We start from the raw sequence: 19,350 nt of genomic DNA, 5'->3' as shown, positions 1-19,350 counted from the left end.
CTTGGGGGGCTGGCAGGGTGGGACCAGGCAGGGAAGTGATCGGGGACCTCGGCGGGGGCTGGTGGGGTATAGGGCTGGGCAGGGAAGTGATCAGGGGGGTCAGGGAGGCTGCCAGGGCAGAGTGGGGCTGAGGTAGCGGGCAGGCCCATCAGGGGTCCTCCCCATGGTCCCCCTCCCTGCTCCTCCAGCCCCCTTAACCCCCTACTCACCAGCACTGCAGCCCTGGTGCTGAACACGTGGCCTGGCTGGCTGCATGTTTCAGCACCAGGGTGAGGGGCCAATCACAGAGATGCTCTGGCAGCCAGAGCATCTCCGTGGAGGACCCAGCCTCCGGTTGCCTCAGGGCACGGACCGTGCCCTTCCCCACTTTTTTTTAAACTTTGGTTTTTGTTAGACCCCTGGATATCCAGATTTCTAAGTCTCTCCCCACACTGCAAGTTTCTCCCCACGTTAACATGTTGCCATGCCATGTCTACACTCAGTTATAGTAGGAGAACAATACTCTATTTTTGTTGTGGGAACTGTCTGGTGCATCCATGACTATCTATTACTGTACAGAGGTAATTGATAAAGTAGGGTCAGGGAACAGTCTTTCCAGTCTGGGGCAGATTGAGCAAAGCTCTTAATATGGCTGTGTATAGGTACATCTCATTTTTATTTTACAGTACTTAAAAAATGCACTGGTGAAGAGCAACTAAGCTAAACCTTATCCAGACTGGTGCTAATCTGCAGTTTAGAGGGAATACAGGGGACAAAAAGTCAATGTGTCACATGAAAAATGAAAACTTTTTAAGAATATGCTCAGTTTTAGATTCAGTACAACTATTTTTTAATATCTGAACTGAAAGATGATTAAACTGTAGTTTTGTAACAAATGAAAAAAGAAAATGTGAGATTTTGCAAAGGGCCTAAATAATTTAGAAGCACAAATACTGCTGTCATTCAGTGGCCCTTGTGGGTGCCTGTAGACTTGCAGGGAGACTGCTGCACTGTGCTGTAACTACAGTGCATCAGAGCAGACTCAATTAATTGCATGATAATTAGCATGCTCCAGCAGCCTCTGCATCTCATGTATCAGTGTCCCTGCCCTTCAAAATGGTGAAGGAGGTGTTTTAACTATAGCTCATTCTACAAGCTGTAGTTAAAGTGCCCCCACCACCATTTTGAAGTGCAGGGATGCTGATGCATGAAATGCAGTGAGTGCTTCAATTAAAGCAGCTCTTGAAACATCTCTAATTAAGGTGCCTCTCTCCCCATCCCTGGAAAGTGTATAAAAATGTCTTGTATTCCTAAGTTATTTAGGTATATTTGAAAATTTCACCTTTAATTTTTTTCATAACTTCTACAATTAGGCCATTTTGCCACTATTTTGTGGAGTGCTTTAAGGCCACTGTAATCTAGACTAGAATGGGGAGGCACCTGAATTCAGCCTAAATTCCCAGTTCATTAGGAACCCATTTAGTACACCTGATTCACAGCAACAACAACTTTGAGTTCAGCATGGAGTACCACACACAGTCACTCTTACTCTAAGGCTAGGAACAAACATTGAATTTGTCCCAGGACAAATTGTGCCTATGTTTGTCCTGACGCAGAAATATTGCAGGATTGGCATGTACATGCATTGTCCTTCCAGTCAGGCTTTGGTGAATGTATTTATGCACTGCTGCTTTTCTGCCACTGATTCAATGATGCCTTCGGACAGAAACTCATATGACCCCCTGTCTCCATCCTAGGATCTACACTGACCCATGCACCACATGGAGGGACAGGTAAATGCAGGACGCAGTATGGATATACAGGATGCTGGGGATTCCTTGGCTCCTGCACCATCCTGTACATCTGTGTCAGTACCCATGCTGACTTATGCCTCTATGTGAAGCACAGGTTGGTGTGGGACCTGGCGCAGGTCCCAGTATGCAGGCATAGGATGCTAGGAATTCCCCAGCTCCCACACCTCTTCAGGATGCATCTCCATAGGTGGAGAACCCTTTAAGCTTGACCCACTTAATGAGATGAACTGCTGAGATTTCCTACAGGTACCCAGGAGATCCCAAGGCTGTCTCTCTTACTGAGACATGCCCTGAGATTCTCTGGGGTACATGTCTATTAGAGGGGAAAGTCAGGTAGGCACTCTAGCATGTCAAGGGGGCCCATTCCTTCCCAGAAATTCCCCAGGTACACAGGACCAAGCCCCTCAAGCCTCCAGAGCACCTGTCCATTGTGACTGGAGTTTATGGGGAGCCAGAGCTGTCCACACTCTCCCACCATAAAGCAAAACAGATGTCCACTGCAATAAAGAAGTCCAATCTATAAATACTTTTCTCATAGCCACAAATTTGGGGCATTTCTGATACAAAAAGAGGAATGCACAACTGCCTGCTTAGATTTTGTGTCAATATAGAAGTGTTTATGGCAGAAAAAGGTGAAGAAAGGTTGCATCTGTTTCCACCTTGACAGTTATAAATTAGTGTTGTGTTTTTAAGAATTCATAAATCTGCATCTGTGTCTTAAACAAGTTGGATAATGCATAGAGTTTAGAGAGTAGATTAAATAGCTGAAGGATAGTTGGTTATTAAAAGAAAAATAAAATGGCATAGAATTTCAGAACACAGCTTGAATAGACAGTTAGTTATACAGATTTTTTTTAAAAACAGTGTACACAAATAATTAGATTTTCAAAAATTCACCTGCATAGCTAGTGCAACAAAAACTAATAGGATTTTTATTTTTTTCCAAATACAGTTGCATGCCTAGCAAAATGGAAAGTCTAAAATGTAAAACGCATATGCTTTTGAATTGTGTACACCCTTTACTTTTATTTATATTACCTCTATATTTCCTTGAATACTATGCTCAGATTTCACTGGTATGATAGTCAAAAATATTAGCAACTCCCACAAATCCTGTGCATACATTTATATTTTGTTGTCTATGTACAAAGTAGAATATGTGTATTTAAATGCCAAAACAGTTACAAAGCCCTACAAAGTTATCAGCTTGGTTGTACATCTCTTCTGGGGAAAGAGATTTAGGGAAAGAGGCTATAGCTATAGCTAGAAGGGACTGAAACAATAGTGGTCTTACCTTCTTCATCCATAACAAAACTGGATGAGGCACCATCTGTGTCAGTAACAGCTATGGAATAGGTTCCCAAATCTGATTTATCAGGATTTTTAAAGTACAGCTTAGAACTAAAGGCATCAAATAAAAATATATAGTTAGAGATTTTGCCACAAGCAAACAAACCTTTACAAGAACAAATGTCTACTGTCTCTATACAGAGATGTAGCACTCACTGGTCTCCAGATGTTTCAATATTAAACTTATCAGTATCATCAATCTCTTCATAGGATTTGCACCATGTAAACTCAGATGCATCTGTAGCTTCTTTGCAGTCAAAAGCTAGGTAAATATTACCTTCTTCATCTACACCAGAAAAGATTTCCTTCGTTCCTGAAAAATGAGAATGAATTCACATATAATGGCCAGAGTAGCATTTATTCTTCAAAAATGCAATTCAGAAAAGCATTTAAGCAGATATCCAAATCCATGCCGCTCCAGCAATGAGTCTTAAGCAATTGTTTAATGACTTTGCTGAATGGGAATGATGCAAGTGTATATTTAAATTTGCAAAATTAGGGTGTGACATACTGAAGTGTTTCTTGTGTTATACGAAGAAACCAAAGTCTAAAATAAAAGTCATAGAATCATAGAAAATTACAGTTGGAAGGACCTCAGGAGGTTATGTAGTCCAACACCCTGCTCTAACCAGAACCATCCCCAACTAGATCATCCCAGCCAAGGCTATGTTTAGCCATGTCTTTAAAAACTCCAAGGATGGAGATTCCACCACCCCTCTGGATAACGTGTTCCACAGCTTTACTACTATCTACTGTGAAAGTTACTCCTAAAATCTAACCTAAACTTCCCTTGCTGCAACTTGAGACCACTGCTCCCTGTTCTATCATCTACCACCACTGAGAATAGTCTAGCTCCATTCTTTTTGGAACCCCACTTCAGGTAATTGAAGGGTGCTATTAAACCCCCTCAGTCTTCTCTTCTCCAGACTAAATGGGCATTTATACACATACTTTTTGCTGCTGTGACATGCCGGAGATCCATCACGTTGGAGCAGACTTGCTTAATTGGGTATGCTCCGCGTGTGAGCTGATACTCACCATGCTGTGTCGCTTGCACTTGTATAAACGGCAAAATGCATGTCAGCACAGAGAAAATGGCAGTGGAGAGCTTATTCAATTAAAACACCTTTGAGATATTTTAGTTCAAAGGTTATTAAACTGGGGGTACTGCTGCCATTTTCTTTGCACTGACACTCATTTTGCCATTTATACAACTGCATGCATCACAGCACCGGGCGCTTTTCAAAGCACCCAGCGCTGCAGCACTTACTTGTATAAAAAATGCCCAATAAGCCCAGTTCCTTCAACCTCTCCTCATAAGCCATATGCCCCAGGCCCCTAAACATTTTTGTTGCCCTCCAATGGACTCTCTCCAATTTATTCACATCCTTTCTATAGTGGAGAGCCCAAAACTTGACACAGTACTCCAAATGGGGCCTTACCAGTGCTGAATAGAGGGGAAGAATCGCTTCCCTCAATCTGTTGGCAACTATCCTAATAATGCAACCCAGTATGCCATTAGCCTTCTTGGCAAGAAGGGCACGCTGCTGGCTCATATTCAGCTTATTGTCCACTATAATCTCCAGGTCCTTTTCTGCAAAGCTGCTGCTTAGCCCTACCAGCCAGCATATCTACTATTCCCCTCAGCTGGGTGCTTGCTGAGACACTAAGCCAGGGGTCAGCAAAATACAGCCCATGGGCCAGATCCAGCCTGCAGAGAGACTTGTCTGGCCCATGGTGGGTCCCTTGGTCCTGCCCAGCCCAGATGCTGTTTGGCCCGTGACACATCCCACCACCCGTTGGCATGCAGTCAGGCTGGGACAGCTCCACAGCTGGACTCCAGCCCTGGGCCCATGGGGACTGGCAGGGACCCACACACAGAGCCCTGGCCCTGGCCCAGCCCAGACAGCACCCACACTGGACCCACCCCAACCAAAGCAGACCAGCTCCAGTCCAGCCAAGACCCATGAACACAACCCTGGCCCTGGCCCACCCCCACCTGCTCTGGAGCTGACTACCTACCTTGAGTGGCAGCAGCAGCTGGGCAGAAGCTGTTGCTGGACATGGGGGAAAAGCAGCTGCCTCCCCCACACTGCCGCCGGGCCCTTCTTGCTGCAGCTGCCCAAAGACTGCTCCTGGGCTGCCCTGTGGCTCCTCTCCAGTGCAGTCACCACCGCCAACAGCACCACCTCCAGGCCACCCTGTGGTGCAGTACTGGCAGTGGAGAGAAGCTACAGGGCAGCCTTGGTCCACCAGGGCCATGAACTCGAGGTGGCTGCAGCAAAAAGGGCCCAGCGGTGGTGAGGGGGAGGAGCTGCTTTTCCCCCGCGCCCCACAGCAGCTTCTGCCTGGCCACTGCCACTGCTGTCATGGGTGGGCCAGTTTGGAGCAGACATGGGGTGGGCCAGGGCTGGAGCTATGTGCACAGGTCCTGGCTGGGCGGAGCTAGTCCACCCCAGTTGAGGCAGGTCCTGAGGAGGCACTGGGCGGGCTGGGTCAGGGCCAGGGCCAAGGCTGTGCACTCAGCTGCTGATGAGCACTGGTGGAAGCGAGGAGCTGCAGGACACACAGGCTCCAAGCTGTTGCAGGGTAGTGGGGTGATGACCAGCCCATGACAGCTCCCCAAAACTGCCTATGTGGCCTGCAAGCCCAAATTCTTGCCTATTCCTGCACTAAGCTATAAAATGAAATGGACAATAAACAAAAAAAGCAAACTAATAAGAAATGATACCCAGTAAACCAGGATTTACCAAATTTTACACCGTTAATAAATCTGCAAGCCATCTTGTGCCTCCTTTTCTCAAATTAGATTTTATCTCAGACAGTTCCATTGAAATCATGGAATCTAGCTATGGAGTAAAGTACTGATTAGCATAAGGGAAAATCTGGCCTTTTGATATTATTTAAAAACATGTTTGCAACATGTTTCTAATATACTTGTATATACTCCATACTTGAATACCTACGTTAGGAATTACACTAGCACTGGCTCATATAAATATTTATTTGCTACTTTATTTAGCATACTAGGCAGCACTTAAAAGCTTTGTATTGCTTTAGACAACCAAATTAGATTTACAATTAACTCATCTCACCATTTTAGTTCTCAAGGTATTTCCTACATTAAAAGAAAAGTACAAGGACCAACATGATGACAGAGATAAGTATATATTAGGCAAAACTGGTAATATTTTAGTTCCTGCACCTAAAAATTTCAGTTTTTACAATTCAATTCAATTTTGCTTCTAAAAATTTCAAAATGTTATAAGTACTGGAAATTACATAGCACACCTGGTCTGGGCTCCATCAACACTGGTTCAGAAACTTCAGATGACTTGCCTATACCAGCTTCATTCACTGCACGGACTTTGAAAACATAGGTTTTACCCTCATGTAAATCACTAACCTAGAAAAGAATAAAGTATATGTAAACTTGTATAACTGGTCACATTTATAGCAAAGAATCAAACATGAAATCCTGAACAATTGTATTCCACATTTGTTCTACCATTGCTTTCAGTGGGCCATGATCTTATCCCAAGTGCTTGGTCAATTTTTCATTGAAACACCAGTAACTATATCATCCATCTATTTGATATTACCTTCAAGTAATGGTGTGAAGTTGTTTTTTCATTAGCTGTGCTCCACTCTTCCACATCTACTTCCTTATAATCCACAAAATACCCAGTTATAGAACTGCTGCCAGTGTACACAGGAGCTTTCCATAGAAGTACCAACGATGTATTTCTAACCTCACAAACAGTCAGGTCATAGCAAGGACCTAAAACATTTTAAAAATTGAAAGTTTAGAGTTAGACGTAACTTTATGAAAACTGGCTATCTTCAGGGGAAATGTACCATCTAAATTTTATTTGGCTTGGTTCAAAATTCTCCATCCAGAATAAAAAAAGTCTCTAATTCTAATCTTGCCCAGAATTAAATGCTTTAGGTCTCTTTCCCTTATAGCTGTTTGCTGTCCTTAAGCAAGATGGGCATTAGTATTCCAAAGCTGCATTATTAGCAGGATCCCAGTAGTTTGATGTTGAAATAAGATTAGTCATCTGGAAAATCCATGCACTCTAAAATATTCCAAGAGAAATAAATGCTTTTTTTTATTGCAGTTTAAATTCACTGTTCCAAATTTGCTACTGCTCACTGAGTTTGGAATCAAATTGATAATTTAGCATAAATATTTTCAGTTTTATTTCTGTGCATGAAACAGGAGCCATTGGCTTGATCCAAAATCCACAGAAGTCAGTGGGAGCCTTTCCATTCTAGTTCAGTGGGTTTAGATCAAGCTATATCTGCCTCAATAAAAGAGGTTTTTTGTTGTGAGGTGGATGGTCACAGTTATAACAAAAACCAAAACAAAGGACAATTAAAACAGAAAGAACCGTATTTTCCTATAATCCCATGTAGGGTAATAGTCCCATCACTGCATTTTCCTTCACTTTCACTGCAGTTGTTTGTCACTCAGCTTGTCTGATTTCTTTAAAACCCTCCAATTTTCAAATTCATTTTTATCAATGGGGTTCAAGAGTGTAATCATATCAGTTGTTTGTCATGCTGACAAAACCTAATAGATAGTCCTTGAGGTTCTTTTGAACCCTGTGATTCTCTATTACTGCTGCTGTTCAAAAATACAGATGGTAAAACCATTCAATAAGCCAGGGTTTCTTTTCACACTATCATATTTTATGTAATGATGATAGTAGACACTGCAATTCTATGGTGGATAAGAGAATCTACAAGTATGCTTTGTAGGACAATAAGGGTTTCTTCACCATAAACACATCAGTTATGTTTGGGTTTTTAAATATAAATATGCGAACCTTTGTAGATGCACTGAGTAGAGCTAATAGATTTTGCATGCAAGATAGTTTCAAAGGGGCTGACATATCTCAGGTTTAATATTTAACCTTCATAGCATCCTCTGCAAATCCCAACTCTGTGGCCTATGCAACCACAAATAATTAATTTTCCTATGAGGGGATTCGTATGAGAATCCTCGGAGGTTTTCAAAATCTGGCTAGACAAAGCTTTGCCTCAGGTGATCTAATCGGGAATGGTCCTGCTTTGAGCAGGAGGTTGAACCAAATGACCTCCTGAGGTCACTTCTAACCCCAACTTTCTACGATTCTATGTATCCATTAGAAGATGAAAGAAAAATGCACTGCAGGATGTGATGATGTATACTGTCACAAGACAGAGGACTATTTCATTCTGTTTCATTCATGTGGAATAATTCATTAGGTAATATTGTTAACTCACAGATATACCTGAGACATGCTTTCCATACAAGAAAAACCTACAAGGATTTAGTTACAACCCAGTATGATGAATTAAAAACCTGTTACTCACACAGAAAATCTTGCATAGAGTTGTAGCCTTTCTGTGAAAAAAACTTGCTTCCATCTTAAAAATGACTTCCTTAGTAACTATAGTAATTATAGGTATGTAGCTGCTACATCACATTGGTCCTTAATCTTTTTATGTAAGGGTAATAGGCCCAGACACTGGCTCCATCTTAATTAAATCACTATTCCTCTTCATTGCTGCTAAGTCATTTTCTAATACTACTTTCAACAAGGCTTAGGGAACATTTTAACAGTCTTGTTTTTAGGAGGGAGAAATTTAATGATACCTATTCAGTTAGCTGCATAATGAGAATTGAGAATCGTGCAATCAGTCCATGGAATTGAAAGGTCATGTAATTCGTTATGGAAATGGAAGCTTTTCCTGTCCATCCACACGTTGCTTTAGAAATTGGTTTAGGTATTTTATGTGTGTGTGTATTTGTGTGTAGATATAGATCTATATGTGTGCATGTGTGTACACACATATACACACACACAAATACACACACATGCATAATATATATATATAATATTTAATCCAAGTTTACAAATGCTATGCTAATGTATATGGTGTATGCTGTATGTAACTACATTGACTTAGTAGACCAGGGCTGTCCAACTTCTGGGCAACCATACACAGCATGGGCCACAGACCTGGGGGCCATGCTTCTTGCATCTGCCCTTGGCTGTGCTCCCCACCTCACAGCCCAGCTCTCCCCCATCCCCTGCCCCTGGAACATGGGAAACCACCCTCTGCCAGACACATGCACCATGTAGGTAGCCCTCCCTGTAGTTCAGGTAGCCCAGCTCCCCTACCCTCTTTCTGGCCACATAAATTACACAAGCAGTCCACCTGAGGTATGCTGCACCAGGCAACCTGGCATACTCTCACTGCACTGCCTCATCCCTGAGAGCAGGGACAGGAACCAGAAGCCAGAGGAGGGAAGGGGTGTATGGAGACCCCAACCACTGAGGCCACAAAAGCAATAGTTGGTGTGGCAGCCAGGTGAGAGCCTGTGGGCTACACATGAACTCCTCACAAGCCACATGTGACTTGTGGGCCATCAGTTGGACAGCCCTGCTGAAGACTGCAGAAGGGGTGAATCAGTTCAGTATTTTCCCACTTTGCAGAGTAACTGCTTCACTGAGATTAAGACGATCATAAACACTTACAAAAGGATCCAGAAATTTGATAATGTGTAATGATAATGGAAAGCAGGTTATAGTCTCTTATACTAGTACAACATTATTGAAGAAAATGTTAATGGTTTAATAAGAATTTGGCTAAAATGGTTTCTTATCTAAGCAAAAGCTAATTTTCATATATATAATTTAAAAGGAAACGTTGGTCTCCTCACTTAAAACTCCAGCCCAGCCTCACAATTATAGTGTAAAGCACTCATAAGACCACAAGAATTTTAACTTGTTTTACAAAAGTAATTTTAAACTTTTTTAGTGAAAAAAATTAAATGAACAATAATTAAAATTAATTGAATAAAGAACTGAATAAATATTGTGTATTTATCTCAGTTGTTAAAGTGCTAGTATTAATTCTAAAGTCTAAAAAAAAGAAAAACAACTGCTGACCTTTCCTGCAGTACTCATTGAAGTTTATGGTAAGATTCCTGGTTTTGCATCCCAGAATATTACAATTAGATTTTGAACTAAAAGTACAATGTTCAATTGTATTATTTAACTGTTGGAAGCAGGCTTTGAAATATGTATTATATTGCTAGCCAGGGATTCTTCAAATCATGTATGCTTTCATTAAGGTTCAGACTAAGCTACCTTTATTCTTCCAAAATAGTGCGTTATATAATTAATTCCACTGAAGTCAATGTGTCCACTCACGGAGAAAAATGATACTCAGCTTGAATAAGGGCTCCTTTAATAAGGAACCTCATATTAAATAAAATTTGGTGGAAAAAATCATTCTGTATGCTCTCTAACAGCAATCTTTAATGGTTTAAGGCTAAATATATTTTTTTAAGTATTTGTGGACTGGGAAACTTAAGTCAGTGGCATTTGCTTATTCACCATTTTTAAAAATGAATTTATTGTTTGTGATTAACAGTTCCAAATGCTGATATTTGAGGAGCATAGACAGAAGCACAGAAATTATTGCTATCTCAGCAGCAGATCAGAACAGTCAGTTCTGCAGGGACCAACTTAATTTTTATGATACTTCAGGGCTCAAACCTTCTTTTATGAAGTCATTGGGAAGAGAGGGTATAAACAGATGTCTCCCTCCTGCCTCCATAAAAATTTTCATGGCAGCAGAAGTTTCAAGCAAGTAGACATCCATGTCTATTGCTGCACTCCAAGTGCCTAAAATGTTCCCATTACAAAAGGTAGTCGTAGTTTGTCAAGCCATAAATGGAAGGACATATTTTTGCTTATTGCGTGGTACAATAATTCCTCTTCAGGGGATTCTCACAGTGCACATATCTGACTGCTTTATCCTGACTCAGGGCTCCCATTTGCAAAAAGAGAACCTGCATGGGATTTCCTTTCTCCCATGTACACACATGCCACGAGAATCTCCTACATGGGATTCCTGCAGCACACATACCTAGCTGACTTGGGATGCACTTCTGCAAGCAGGAGGAACCTACAGGGGATTCCTATGGTGTATCTATGTCACTGCCACACCCCAACTCAGGGCACAGCACCCAAGATTACTGTCCCTCAGGATTGGGTTCCTGAAGCCCTGGGTGCAGCAGGGTCTTGATCTGGCATTACATGCCAATGAAATGGATCAGCTGTGCCGAGAAATATCCTGGCTCTGCTAATCTCACTCCAAAGATGACATCTGTTTCTAGCCACAAACTGAATACAATAGGATATAGATCATTCTCTTAATCTTTGCTCGATACTGTTGGTCTGGTAAAGGTTTCCTACCTGTTCCATCTTATTATAAATTGCTATGTTATGCTAGTCAGGGATAGTCCATTCCAAGAGTGCACACTGACCCTCAGATCTCTTGAAATAGATTAAGAACATCATTTCATTTGACAAAGAATGCTGAACAGTCATCAAGTGGCAACAGCTTTTGTTCACTACCAATCTGTGTCTGACTCAAATCAATAGTTTTATAGGATATAGTCAGTAACATGTGAACAACTCAATCTGCTTGCAGTATATCGCTTATGTATCCACAGTGGATGCATTCAATAGGTACATACATGGCTGAGCACATGTTCAGCCAGTCACAGCCTACTGGGCATGTTTAGTCTATGCCACCTACAGGACTGGAAAACTACAATCTAGGCACACAAATAGAAATAGAATTTCAACCCCAGTCCATCCCTCTGTCCCAAGGCAACACCTACATAGCTTTGTGTACCTGTATTAAATGGACAGTGCTGCAAGGCATATATATTACATTGAATATTATAAAGAACTGATAGACTTACCAGGTTCTGGCATCGTCCAGGTTTCACATTTAAAGTGCTCACTGGGATCTGAAGGTTGGCCTATGCCTACAATGTTTGTAGCAGCAATTTTGAATTCATAGAAGGAATTTTCTGTCAGATCCTCTACCTTTTCAGAGGAGGCAAAAACAAATAACTGAGTTGGTATTCAAGACCTCAAATATGTAATAGCTAACATGCCAGGAGTTTTACAAGAAAGAAAATGAGAAGGTCCAAGAATCTAACAATTTCACCCAGAGAGCTCATGCAGGGCTAAATGAGAACATCTAGACAGCCTGTTATTTCCCAGGAAGAGTCCCAGCCTGGGCCAACAAATACACCTTTCAGAGGCACAATTCCCCCCTCTGCCCCCTCTTGCTACAGTGGGAAATACATCTGCAGCTCCATAAAAGGTGAAGCTTATGAATGGCCATCTAAGATCAACAAGGAGACTGTGATGGAGAGGACTGTTATGTTCCCTCCTTTCCCTCCAGGCTTCTCTCCATCTACTTGGTTACAGAGGCAAATATCAGGAGAGTAAAGGCACAGGTTAGCCCAGGACAGGAAGTGATAACCTGCCTGGAATAATAAAAGAAGGGAAGATAACAGAAAACAACAGGAAAAAGGAAGGAAACCAATGTCTTGGGAAAGGTGTATATCTACACAGTAACAAAGTCCCTGCATTTCATTTGTTTAGGTGGGTTTTTCAGTCATTCTAGGGGGATTTTATCTGTCTCATTTGAATTATTAACAGGCAATAAGAACACAGGACTAGGAGGAGCTTCCTAAACCATACAGCACAACAGAAAGAAGGAGAAAGCACTGGGGTTGGGATTAGCAAAGAAGGATTTATATGTAGGGGATCTAAGCTGTTTTTTATACCTAAAATATGATCTTTGTGATTTTTCTGTCCTTTCCACAGCCCTTGGCTTTTTTCAGAGTACATTATCACAAAGCTCAGTTTTGGACCCCACAGAGGCTGCAAAGTCTCTGGACTTCCCTTGGGCTTTCTTCCTACCCCTGCTGGAGCTCTGCAGTTGGAACCTCCACAGTCTGGAGAATTATTTTCACATTCATGTTTTACTGTATTTGTAGAAGTGAAGCTGCAGCTGAGGACAGGCACTGCTGATGGAGGAACTAAAAGATGTTAGATTTTCACAAAGAATAGAGAAACTAGGGCAATATTCTTTAGAGAGAAAGAAGATAATAAAAAGATTTTAATGTAACATTTAATTTTTGATGGGAACAGAGAGATACATGTTGGAAAGGTTATCTAAAAGAGTGTCAAATCCAAGATCAAAGTGAAACTAGACTAAGCTTGGGGAACAGCAGGTGTTAATAAAATCTGGCTTGAATTTCTTAATACGGGAGAATTAATATATAACATAACTAACATTAGCTAAAGTAACTAACAAGGTAATACAGCCATTAAAAACAATTTTTAAATCCCCTTATTCTTATATTCTGTACCTGAAGGCCTAGCCTGCTTCTAGCAAGGCACAAAATATTGTGTTCATCTAAAACCTCTCTACTTTACTTCAATCAGCAATTCAGTCCCACCCCTTCAAATGACTATGTAGATAGCTCCCTCCTAAGTACAAGGATAGCCACATTGCATGATGTGGACCTTAGAAACAAATGAACTGTATATTTTCCCTTTGTTTATGAGAGCATAAACAGCCCTAGAAACCACTTCCTAGTCCTGCCCATCCATGTTTCTCTGCCTTTGTCTCATTTCTCAGTACCATATATTCCATCTGCTCTGCCCAGGAGACCAGCCTTTTCACTCCATCTCCAGGTCTCAAAGACACACCTGTGGGCTTTTCACACTAACTCTTAAGCCCTAAATGCCATTTCTGAACTCCTCTCTGGGTGTGTGGTGGTTGGGGATGATAGTGAATTGCCAGCATTCTCCTTTGCAGTCCTCTCCACTCCAATTCTCAGGTTTGGTGAAAGAACTGGTCAAGTCATGGGAAATAACCTTCAGATAATGTCTCTCCAAAAATATAAAACTTCTTCAAATGCAAATAAATTGTAAAAATAGCAGCTAAATCCCCAGGGAATAAAATAATACCAACCGTATAAATCCTTTCTTTAATAGGAGAGGAATTGACTTCATGCCAGTTACGGTGGTGAGCCTCACGTTTGTCTATATAATAACCAAGAACTGGAGAGCCTCCACTGAATCTTGGTAGTTTCCAGCCAAGAGTCATTGAGTGACCATCACAATTAAGAAGTGTGATACCATAAGGATATGATGGACAGGCTATGAGAAAACAAGGATATAGAGTGTTAGTGCAGTGTCTAAAACATAGCAGTGTTGCAGAATATGGTATTTTTTCACTCTTTTCTATGTAATATTATACGTAGGTTATTGCAGCTTTGCAATGAACTGTAAATCAGGAACCAAAAATGCACTTAGGGTAATAGGAAACCTAGGCAAGGTAGTTGTGGACAATTAAAAGCAAGTAAGAGCCCCTTTGCCAAGAAAGCTTTTGCTGCTATACCTGCTCAATTATCAACAGATTTTGCATTCTTTGGCAAGTGTGCTGATAACAGCAGTTATAAAACAGTACAAATGGAATAAAATGTGACCTGCATAAACACCTTTCTAGTATACTAACTTGTCTGAGTAGGTGAAAGAAAGGAACGTTTTTATTTAGGAGTCTTTAATACTGTTAAATTAATTAAAGTAACATCTGACCAAGTATTCTGGAAACCTCTGTGTCTCTAGATCACACTTCAAAATGCACTGAAAGAGAAGTATGATGAGCTCTGTTAAGATTTGTAAACCCAAGCTTTGTTGAGACTAGAAGACTAATGTCATCCATAAGTTTTACCCATGGTCTTTCAACTTGAGAAGTCAGGAGCAGGCATGTTGCCCACACAGCAAAGAGAGTTGTGAGCCTGTTTTCTTCAACTACTTATTCGAGCTACTTTAGGGACACTGACAGACATTCAAAAGAGGTACAATAAGATATGATGCATGATCCCAACAGTCATGCTACCTGCGATATCACATGTGCATGGCTGGAGGCACAACTGTGCTACTGAATATCAGATCCCATCACACCATATTGCTGGTGCGGAGGAAGCCCAGGAACATGATCCCAGGCTTCCCTTGAACTGGCAGTCTTCAATCCTGTGGCTGGGAACCCCATCAGTTGATCAGAGCTTCCAGTCCCATGCACTCCAGTGGCTGAAAGCTCCAATCAGCTGACAGAGTCCCAGCCATGGCAGCACTTGGTTCACACCTATGGCTCGGAGCTCCAATCACTGATGGAGCTCCCAGCCATGAGACCTCATCGTGGTCCCCCAGCTGGGAGCCCTGATCAGCTGACCAGTGATCCCAGAATCTGGAGAACACAGGATTAACCAGTTAATCATGTCTTAATTGTAATGTGCATTGGGGATTAGTACCCATCAGCCTTGACACAATTTCGCATTTGCCATCTTTGATCACAATTCTGCCTAGAAACACCATTTCCTGGACCTGGAATGCTACAGACAGTGCTGGCTAAGCTGCTTGCCTTTGAGACCCTCAGGAAATGTCAGTTATTACAGTTAAAGCAGAAGAAAATTTAACTTAGGCCTTGATAAGGTCTCTACTTTTATAGCTGTATTAATGATTAGCATAAGGTACTGACAGTAATCAGCACATATAGGTGTTGTTCCTTTTTCAGGCTAGGTCTCATGCTCTGAAGGATCATTCATGGCCAAATATAAGAAAACATTTCAGTGACACACATCGGAGAAAATGTCTCAGCATCTCATGGTGGCTCTGGCTTCCATTAATAATTTAGGGTTTACTAGTTGTTGTTATTTCATCTTAAGCAATAATGAACGCAGTAAAAACTCATATATATCTATAAAGTCATAATACTGCAAACACACTTGTGAATCACTTCTACTATATATGTATTTCTGCAGCTTCCCATTGTGACTACTGACATGAATTGAAGTTAGTCAGACACATACACACAAGTGCTCAAGATGTGCTTAACAATATACCCCATGCAACACACATGTTCACAATTCTATGTTGATAAAAAATGAAACAGTGATTTTTACTTTTTTTTAGTTTCACAACTAGCTAAATAATTTCGATGGTGTCTTAACATAAGTTACCACAACATTAAATAGTGTAGGCATTAGAATCTAGAGTGAACAGATGTAGACACATTAGCCTACTACCTACCGATATGAGATATACTTCCTCCTAAACAATCAAATAGGACAGATTTGTAATTAATAAAGCGGCAAAGGCCAGGAAAAAGAGTTCAGACAGGGATTTTCAACAGCAGATCTTTTAAATGATTATTTTGGTAAGCTGTGTTTATACTCTTCTGTCTACAGCTCTAAGAGAGAACAGATTTAATTAGGTGTTTTGCTATAAGTCTTTCTTACTGAAACTATACCCTGTTAATCAAACTGATCTTCCCAGTGTAGGACTTTTCTATGGATTTTCATTCAAGTCTCAGGGCTCTGAATTCAGTGGAAGAACTGAGTCAGAATACAAGGGGGTTATAATAGCTATGTGTGGCCAAAGGAATAATTCTGCCCTCCAAGAAACATGCAACTCATACTAAAGCCAGTGGGAACTGGGGTCGCAAAATTGTATCGCTTAGATTGAATCAATGTTTTCAGGATGCCAGAGGAGAGATTGCAAATTGTTTTCCCGAGCTCTGTTTTGTGTCAAAAGGGAATCAAGGTTTGTGTCACCCTATGGAGCCAGTCAAACAAACTTTTCTGTTTAATGTATCTTTGAAATAATAGTGTCACCTGAAAACCATCCCAAGGGGATGGATTCAATGATAAATGTATTTGCACCACTCAGCTGTTACACAGCAACCTCTAGCTAGTTTAATCAGATTGACTGATGCTTTTGCATTATCAGAGCAGGAGAAAGCAGCTATGATATGGCACTGAATCTGGCCCTGTATTTTTAACATGATCTTTTATAAGCAACTTCTTTTTATTTTCTTCATTTATGCTATAGCCAAATGCATGAGTAAACACTAATTAAGATAAATATGCTACAATCCCACATATTAGCGCTCCATTAAGTGTGGGACTCAATATACAGCATGTTTACTTTAGTATAACTCACTGTGAACTTCATATAAAAAGGGAATGGACATGCAGCATACATATACAACTATGCTAACATAACTTACTAGATCCCCATGTGGAGTTACCTCAGAAAAAAACAAGAGTGAAAGTTTATTCAGCCTTCCTTTCCAGGAGTATTTCTGTACCTGCTTCTTTTCTGGGGTAGTTACTACCAACTCTGTCACCTAGTGGTGAGCATTATGGCATCTTGTAGCAGCTACCCAAGGAGCTGTTCATGTTTCCTCTCCAGAAACCAGTGTACCTTATATCAATGTACAAACCAATGTTTCCTACACTAGTTTTAACATGTCATGTGTCCAGCCGCTGATACCAGAAAAGTTAATTCATTCCAGAATTTTAACTCATTAAAAGCTGAGTTGCACAGAATCACACTTACTAAGGGCTGCTTGTACTGTTATTGGTTCAGACTCCTGAGAATTTTCACTGGTTCCAATGGCATTCACAGCTTTCACACGGAAGATGTACTTCTCTCCAGTGTCCAGGCCATGAACAACAAACCTGATTTAAAAAAAATAAAACAATAAAAGCAGCATGGATCTGGATTTTAGATTAAAGCTTCTGTCAGCTAACATTCCATACTGTATTTGGAAAATATGTGTATCTTTAACATTGTGAGTTCATCTCATGGATCTAGTGAGTTCATCTCCTTGGGTGCATCTACACATGAAATTAATTCAACTAAATAAACTCCAGGTCAGTTTGTGCTGGAGTTTATTGCTCCTGGGCATAGTATTTACACATTGCCCAGGACTGCAGCATGTTGAGCCAGGGTGGAGCAGCCCCAGCAGGCAGAGGGCCCCAGAGATGTCCAGGGCTGTCCAGAGCTGTCCAGGGATGCCAGTCCAGAGATGCTCCAACCCAGCTCAACAGGCTGCAGAGGGGCTAGGTGGGGCACAAAGGTGATCCAATGCAGGCTAGATGGCAGGTAACCTCCGCATTGTAGCACTCTTGTGCCCCAGCCAGCCCCATCGGCATCTACACATGTGTTGCAGCACACTAAATGATGCTGCTTTAGGATAGTAATTCTGTTGGGCAGTACTATCTTACAGCAGCATTTATTAGCTTACGGCAGCCTAATAGGGCAGCATGTATAGACTTTGGCATTTTATTGCTGAGCTAATTAGGCAACTCCACAGTAAACATCTTGTGTACATGTGCCCCTTGTGTGTTTTCCTAGGTACAATATACCCTATTAAAAATAATAAGTTTAAGTATGGCACAGCAGAGTATAGTGAAAGAGTCATTGTGCTGAAATTTAGGAACTATGGATGGTATAACTGGCACTAACCTGCTGTGTGGTCTAAGGTACTCCACCCTGTCCCCCTGTTTTCCCTCACATTTTTCAGCCTGTGCACACAACACATTTACTTCATTGAAAATTGATTTTATTTCATAGTAAAAGTGGAGAAGATACTCAACACATTAAATCACTCAAATCTAGGATAAAGTTGCCCCTTAACTGCATGGAAAAAGGATTATGTAACAAATTGCATGTCCATTCCCTAGGCCAACAGTCAGCAAAGTTTCCCAGCAGTGTGCTGGATCCTAGGTGGGCTGTTGCTAGGATGGAGCTGCCACTACTTCTCTCCACTGCCTGGCTGTGGCCTGGGGTGGGAAAGTTCCTCACCACTCAGTAGCCTGGACACTTTACTGGGGCATGGCAAAGCCCCCAATGTTGGATGCCACCAAAGCTACAGCCTCACAGTCTAGATCAAATGGTTCTTCCAGTCAGATCTGGCCCAGGAGCCATAGGTTAAGAACCCTTCCGCTGGGTAGTTCATTCCTGGGTAGCCATTTGCTCAACGTAAACTGTCTTCTTTACCATATAGTGATCACATACTAGAGTAGCTCTTACCACAGAAAGTTAGTTTATAACCAAGTTAATTTACAACAATGCAAAATTCAGCCCAAATTACACCATAATAATAATTTCATGTTTCTGAACACTTCAATGCTAATATTATCTTAACATACACTTCTGTACTGTGGCTAGCACAATGTAGTCTCAATTATGGTAGGAGTTGCTATATCTAGTAGCTGTGACATTACAGGATACTGTAGGATGTGGGTATGCCCTTACTGATATGTGGTCCAGTTTCTACAAACACATAATCAAAAAATAATCCTTTTTATCATATCACTCTTGGATAATTTGATCAAAGGATTTGGAAAAATATAACATCTTTAAAATATAACATCTTATAAATTAATACGTAATTCACAACATACAGTATGCTAGTATGACTAGGTACAGGAGTATACAAATGACATGCACAAGCTGCATTTGTTGAGTGATTCTAATCA

The 19,350-nt window shown here is 41.1% G+C and overlaps 1 protein-coding gene across 1 annotated transcript in view; it reads right to left on the bottom strand.

Annotated features, from left to right (window-relative positions):
• Window positions 1-19,350, bottom strand: part of MYOM2 (myomesin 2) — a 107,439-nt gene that overhangs the window by 34,601 nt on the left and 53,488 nt on the right. The window contains exons 17-23 of the mRNA XM_019537497.1: window positions 17,423-17,544; window positions 13,992-14,179; window positions 11,917-12,043; window positions 6,746-6,924; window positions 6,435-6,549; window positions 3,300-3,456; window positions 3,088-3,194 (exon numbers count right to left, since the gene is read on the bottom strand). Of these exons, the coding sequence (XP_019393042.1) occupies window positions 3,088-3,194; window positions 3,300-3,456; window positions 6,435-6,549; window positions 6,746-6,924; window positions 11,917-12,043; window positions 13,992-14,179; window positions 17,423-17,544 (995 nt within the window). The remainder of the gene's footprint in view (window positions 1-3,087; window positions 3,195-3,299; window positions 3,457-6,434; window positions 6,550-6,745; window positions 6,925-11,916; window positions 12,044-13,991; window positions 14,180-17,422; window positions 17,545-19,350) is intronic.

Source organism: Crocodylus porosus, unplaced genomic scaffold (genome assembly GCF_001723895.1).
Source record: "Crocodylus porosus isolate Cpor-Errol unplaced genomic scaffold, CroPor_comp1, whole genome shotgun sequence".
NCBI classification, from domain to species: domain Eukaryota; kingdom Metazoa; phylum Chordata; order Crocodylia; family Crocodylidae; genus Crocodylus; species Crocodylus porosus.
The sequence above is the reverse complement of the archived record's forward strand: the minus strand, read 5'-3'. Positions and strand labels throughout refer to the sequence as shown.